The sequence below is a fragment of the Tupaia chinensis genome, unplaced genomic scaffold, assembly GCF_000334495.1.
Source record: "Tupaia chinensis unplaced genomic scaffold, TupChi_1.0 Scaffold000234_1, whole genome shotgun sequence".
In the NCBI taxonomy this organism is placed as follows: domain Eukaryota; kingdom Metazoa; phylum Chordata; class Mammalia; order Scandentia; family Tupaiidae; genus Tupaia; species Tupaia belangeri.
This window is the reverse complement of record NW_006159712.1, coordinates 27,404-34,370: the sequence shown is the minus strand read 5'-3', so window position 1 is coordinate 34,370 and position 6,967 is coordinate 27,404. Positions and strand designations below refer to the sequence as shown.

Here is a 6,967-nt window from a genome sequence, read left to right as displayed (position 1 = left end):
AAAGCACAGGCCAAAAATAGTGGCTGTGACCAAAAAAGCTTTCTCACCCAACTGCCAGGAGTGGCTGTCTCAGTCCACACTGATATCTACCGTGACAGACCGGGCCCTCCTCCACTCCCAAGCGGGGCTCGGCCTTCCGGTGGAGGTCAGCAGCAGGAGGGGCACCGCAGGTGCAGCCGTTACCTGTGCGGCACCGCCCCTGCACTGGGCCGTCACCTGGGGTGACTACTGTAGGGATAGTTCATGTTTTTGAGAACTTGTAAAACCCCCTTACCCTGCGCAAATCTTCAAAATACTGGGAAAGTGGCCACGATACACAAAGTATACAGCGGCATTTAAATTGGCAATAGAGTGAAAACAGATGTCTGAGTATAGAGGAATAACATTATTTTTAGAAGCCTAAACACAACTGGGTGGGTGGGCAAGTGTCGACATTCTCTGGTAAGGACAATGTTAATATCAAGTTTGTAAACCACAAAAAAGCTCCCCACTTTCCCTGAATAAAATGTGGTTTATTAAAAGGTGTGAGACAACACACCACCATTTTCCCAGTGGTCTGTTCCAAGAGGAGTGCTTCAAAGACTTCAATGCAGTGCAGAGAGAGGACAATGCTGTGGTGTAGACAGCCCTGTCACCGCCCTGAGTGGCAGAGAAGACAGCCCAAGCTCAGAACGGCAGAGCTCGGACAGGGCTGCCGCCACACCGGGAGGGCAGCAGTGGGCACTGGTGGCCACAGGATGAGAAGAGCGTGAGCGTTGGAGTGAGGATCTCACTTCTGACAATGTTAAGGGTTAGATGAAATCACCACAGCACAGAACCGAGCAGCGAGCCCAGCGTCAGCAACGGTAAAATAACAGTGACTAGTAACTGCAACTCCAGAGAGCAAAGGAGAAGACGGCTGCATCTTCTGTGACTGGGCCCCAGGTTTTCCAGGGACTTCTCTAATTAGAGGTCCCGTAAGCCTCTCTGTGTGGCAGGAACACCCAGGAGAGATGAACCTTTGCAGAAAGCTAAGAATGTGTATTTATTCTCTCCAGACTTAATTCCTTACATCCCCATTTCCTGAGAGATAGGAGTTGGCCACACTAAGCCAGGTTCTCCACTTTTCCTTAACAGTTAGCCAATTTTCTGGTGGTTCCATGTGGAAGGGCGAGTTCACAGACAAGCATTTCTTTTCTGCTTGTCAGGGCCAGATCTGAGAACGGACGGGTTACAGGAGCCAGCACGTGAACCGAGCTGTCAAGGCAGAAGGAGGAGGGGAAACAACAGAAAACGCTGCGGTGAACTGGCAACCTTGTTACAGACGAGGACAAACGCAGAGACGCTGAAGCAGAGCGTGGGCGACGGGGAGGGAGGCGGGACAAGAACACCCACTCGGCGTTCCAGCTTATCTGTGGGCAATATGCTGAAAGCCCTTTGAAGCACCGTCTTTCCTGTGACCGGGCTGAAACGAGGCCAGCTGATCTTGTATTAACTCCCATCCTTTCTTCTCCTAATAGTCAAGGATAAGGATACTCACAGCTTAGGAGGGAGAGAGGACCGCAGTGAAATTCGGCAGGCATGAAAACAATGCCTTTCTCCCGTGTGTCTTTAATTTTTTACTCTGAAAGTGACAACAAACCACCATGCTGAGCCTACACTACACAGACTTCAGTTAAAACCCGATCTTCCAGGCTGGCAGGTGGCGGGTGGTGTGGTGATTAAGGGCACTGGATTCCTACATGGTCAACTGTGGTTTGAGTCCTGGGCCTGGCAGCTTGCTTTCTTGCTTTCCCTCTCTCTCTCTTACTCTGTCTCTCGTCAAATTAAAAAATAAAAACAAATGGAATTAAATAAAATAAATGAATACTTTTTTTTTTTAAATCCCATCTTCCCGTGGCCTGTGGCCTCGTGGTTCAAGCAGCTGGACTCCACGTGACCTACTGTGCAGCTGAAGGCCCAGACTCGGTGGCCTGAGAAACACACCAGGCACATGTGCGCGTGTGCTCAGAGTCCCTGCAGGATGGGGGGGGGGGGGAGAAGAAGGAGCACACCCTGCTGCAGTGTGCTTTCTTCCCCTCCCCGTCTCTCTCTCTGTCTGTCTCTCTCTGGAGAGTGCATGTGCCCCCTAGCAAATTTAAAAAGAGCAATCAAAGAAATTCCATCTCTTCTACTTAACTATGTAGCATAATTCGAAAACTTCTAGTAGTTTTTCTCTCCTTATTACAGATAAGAATAATAATAATGAAATCTAATAATCTATGGAAATCACCCAGCATAGTTTATGGTACACTGAGCCTACAAGAGCTCAAAAGAAGGTACTTGTAATTATTATCTTCTACTTATTAGGGTTTCCGACCAGTCACAGGGGCAGAGCCAAGCCCAGGAGAGTCTCCTATTTGACCATTAATCACCAAAAGAACGCTCCATGTGTATGTCTGCCCTGGACAACATAGAACACACTCTCAGAGGTCAAGAATTCTGTTCTGGCGATATGGGAATGCCCTGCATTGCTGAAGACTTATGGCAAGGTCCCAGGTTCATGTCCTGAGGTCCCCCAGGTACATGCCCGCAATCCTGGCTAGCTGAGGATGGAGTGGACCATGGCACAGAGCTCCTGTGGGGATGCCTGCCCCTACTCGCCTTCTTTCTCTCTCCTAGAATAAATTTTTCTAAAACAGAACAACTCTCTTTTGATGTGGTGTCGGTGATTTATATTACAAAGAACTTGGACTGATGGCAGAACAACAGAAGGGTCATCACAAGGCTGACCACGTGCATAAGCCACTTCACTTAACCTTTTGAGACTCAGTTTCCTCAACTTTAAATAAGGACTTAGTCTACCTTGTCTGGCTTGATCCAGAAAGTTTAAATGAGAAACACCATAAAGTGCTTGGCAAAGCTTGTCTGGCATAAACAGATGCCCTACTAGTGGCAAATGCTTCTGTCACTCCTAGTGGCGACAGAGAAGTATACATGCCACGCCTCAGACTGGAACAGCCAGCCTACAAACACTTGGAGGACAGTCTCGTGGCCAACCACTGGGTTTTCCCAAACCACACTTTAAGAACCAGTGGGTAGACCACCATGATACAAAGGGTTTGTGTCAAATAGAGTTTTTCCACATCACTCCAGTTCCCCTCAAAACTCCTGCTCTAACTGTGCTCTAACTGTCATTTCAGCCTGAGGAAGTAGCCACTGTAGGTGCTGTCACGTACTGCCACACCACAGAATAGAGAGCTCGAGCTGCCGATGACACGGCAGTAGGGGGACTAAATACCCTACAGCACCAAATGGGGGCTTTAATGTCTCTGTATTGACTGATATACATGGTATTCTTTCTGGAAAAAGAAATGTAATATGCTGTAAAGTTATATGTGATTCAATGTAATATAAACAAGATTATGATGATAATAAATAAATAAAACCCTATAGCACCAAGTCTTCAACCCAGTCAAGGGTCTCCAGAGTGCTGTTTTTAATGACTGGCTTTAAACATTGAACTTCTCAGAATAGACAACTTGACAAAATTATTCACAAAAACATGGAGGTACTTCAAAATAGTTCACCCCACAAACGTGCAACAGAGCAAATAAAAAAACAACAAAAACCAGAAGGCAGTGACCGGTAGTTTTTAAGATGCGTACACAAGCAGCGTCTGAACGCACCTATCTAGGGGTGGAGCCCTCTTTCCTGACCTAAGATCAGAGCTGCCACTGTGTCTCAGCTGCTAAGACTACCCTATAGGGGCAGTCTACTCTGTTTGTTCTTTACTCCTGACTGCGCACACGAGACAGAGAGAGAAGCAGGAAGGGGAGAGAGGGCAAGGGACAGAGAGAGAAATGAGCACCCTCCACAGGCTCTGGTCACACCATGGCCTCCTTCCGCTCTCTAGCCCGCAAGATTCTGGGCATGCGTGCACATCCTCAGTGTCTCGGGCTGACTGGGCCGGGAATTCGAGCCGTGGTCACCAGGTGAGGTCAGGCTTCTAAGCAGTGCGTCACTGTTGCACCGCAGAGCAGCCCCTTCCAAGGCTTGAACTGCCATGGATTGATTCACTCCTGAACCGTACACTTTGTCTGGCAGATGTAAATCGTTTACCTCTCCCTAAAAGGTTACTTTATAGGTCACTTTAGAGAGCAGAATACTCAAGACAAGGGTTTGTGTTTTAATGATATTCCAGTCACATTCAGATGTACCATTAAGGGAACGATTCCATTAGTTCACATCTGCCTGAATGAGGGAGGGGCCCCAAAGCACATGTTTCTCCATTAATGAATTTTGGCACAGTAACTTTTATGTCTATCACCTGGGGGAGAGGATTACTTCACATTTGGGGACTGAGAACTGTATGGTGGTGCAGCGTTGCCTGGTGAAAGCTAAACTGCTCTGCCGAGGGGAAACAGGGAAGTAACCGAGGTCTGCCAAGAACACATGTGAAAGAGTTCATGAGAAATGCCTGTGCGTGTCTTTCCTGGTTCAAGGGAAAAGATTCAATAATAAAACTGAACTAATTACGACACACGAACAGTATCAAACATTTCCAGTGTTTCTCGTCAAGTTTACAGAGTTTTACCGGTCTGGTGAAGTTGTACTCAAATCCAGAATGGTCCAAGAGTGTAATCTGCTCTATAAACCCATGTAACTATTCCTTCGAAAGATTTCAGACTTATTTTTATGAAGAACTATGGGCAATTTACAAGGAAACTGACCATGTGTCCTCTTTAATTCTCTAGAAATGGGTGAAAAATGTAAATCTATACTTACCAAAAAAACAGGTCTTGGATTTTGAAAAATTTATCAAATTAGAATAAAAAGTTGGTATGTGACAAAAGTTTTATTTAACTGGCAGCCTTGCAGAAGCATTTTGTGTTTTAAAAATTTAAGTGTCTTTTTTAAAAAAAGACATCGACATGGACTCTGAAAAACAGCTGCAGGTTATGCGCTGTGACACATTTACCCCAAACCCCACGTTTGAAAAAGAGTGACCAGTTCCACGACTTTGGAACAAAAGAATACTGTAAGGCAACATAAAAGGTGAGAACAACACACAGAGAGCCCATAAAACAGATAAATCGTAAAGTTACCTCTATGTCCTGGATAATCTTTGGGTATAAGGACCTATAAAATGAGTTGGGAGGGCCATCTGTGGGTCTGTTCTTAAACAGGTACTGATCCCTAGCAGATAAAAACAAACAGATGTTACATTTTTTGTACATAAAAGGGCAAATTTTATTTAAACACAGTGCTTAGAAAAATATCACATCTTTCATGTCTTTTAACTTGCGCTGTGCTTTTACATTTTGAGGTTCAGATTTCTGACAATTAAATCTCCATTTCAGGGACAAGGCAGTTCCGTCCCCAGCCGTCGGGTACCCCTGCCTTTTGCCTTCTTAGCATCAGAACACAATAACCTAGCCTTTCATCCTAGCGTTCAAGAGAACGTGCTGACGTGGCGGGTGCAGAAGCGCTAACTTACGCATGCCGCTCTCCCCCATACGCGCCTCCGCTCACGCCCAGCGCCTGCACTTCCATCTGTAGGGCCCTCCCCTGTGCTAATAGGGCCCACACCGACATGCACAGCGCTGCAGCGCTGTGATATGAGTTTTCTCTGAAAACCCTGTCCCTGTGCTTCCCATACCCTCACTCAGGAGCAATAACAAAACGGCAAACAGCAAAACGGCACCTCTCATATTTTCTGTCTTATCTATCTTTAGGGAAGAGCATCATCCCCTAAGAAAAGTAGGAAGCTATGAAAAAAAGAAAAGCTATTGGATGATGATGGGGAGTTTAATGTCTCTGTATTGACTGATATGCATGGTATTCCTTCTGGAAAAATAAATGTAGTCCACTATAAAATTATGTGATTCAATATAATCTAAACAAGATTATGATAATAAATAAAAATTTTTTTTCTTTTGGAGAGGTTTTCGCTATAGGGCACATGCGCTCACCAGACAGACAGAGAGAGACATAGAGACAGAAAGCGAGAAATCACCCCCAGGGGGGATGGTCACGCTGCAATCCCTTCTCCTCCATTCTCCTCTCGGGATCTTGGGCACACACGCACATGAGCCCGGCGTGAGTTCTAAGCCACCGGGTCCAGGACATGAATTGCAGTCGACTACGTGGGAGTCCAGTGACATAGCCATTACGCTAACTGCTGGTTCCCAATAAATAAAATTTTTTAAAAAGGAAAGTATGAAGGAAAAAGCATAAGTACTTATTTTTGAAAAGCCAAATCACCCAAACAGTACGACACTTCCTAACAGTTAATACATATAAAGGAAATACACAATTCAGAAAGAAAGTCTAACAGCTTTAAGTTTTTAAAAACTTTCGACCACTCCTTCTTTCCCTTTGTTTAAAATAGGCCAATACGCATGCAAGTATGAATTGCCTCTGAGCAGTTAAGCTGATCCTATGTCGAGTAACACACTTTCTAAAGGAACGAGTGAACCAAGTACTTACCACCCTCTCCGTTCTGACAGCCCCTTCCATAAAGGATCAGTGCGCACCATGCGTTCAATCAGCTTCTTCCACAGCATTCCCTCCGAGATCACTCGCTGCCATTCTTTACAGACCAGCTCTGCTGCACACAGAGACCTGGCGTCCAGGTAGGAAAGGATGTTTTCTGCTATGTGATCTAAGCCTTGCTCTACAAGACAGAAAAGGGAATGAAAGAGTGGGAAGGGCGACGGAAATGTACCATCATCTGCTCAGAGATAAGAGGAATGAAGAAATTCTGAACCAGGTAAATTGCTTCAGCAAAACCGGAAGTTCTCCGGTGAGCAAATGCGAGTACACAGACATACACACGTCTTTCTGGCCCTAATGGAAACTGCTCCTGAGCATCAAAGCTGACCTTGGACAGATCTGTGCCTGTCAGGTGGTACGACAGAAGATTGATCCTCATTCTCCTTTACACAACTCTTATAAGACCCATTGAGGCTGGGACCAACAGTTGGCGTAATGGCTACGTCGCTGG

At 45.8% G+C, this 6,967-nt stretch overlaps 1 protein-coding gene across 1 annotated transcript in view; it reads right to left on the bottom strand.

The window, feature by feature from the left end:
- The window catches only part of FBXW11 (F-box and WD repeat domain containing 11), a 35,775-nt gene extending 29,116 nt beyond the window's left edge, over positions 1-6,659 (bottom strand). The window contains exons 1-2 of the mRNA XM_006148348.3: positions 6,451-6,659; positions 5,067-5,157 (exon numbers count right to left, since the gene is read on the bottom strand). Coding sequence (XP_006148410.1) covers positions 5,067-5,157; positions 6,451-6,527 — 168 coding nt within the window. The 5' untranslated portion in view covers positions 6,528-6,659. The remainder of the gene's footprint in view (positions 1-5,066; positions 5,158-6,450) is intronic.
- Positions 6,660-6,967: the final 308 nt, after the last annotated feature.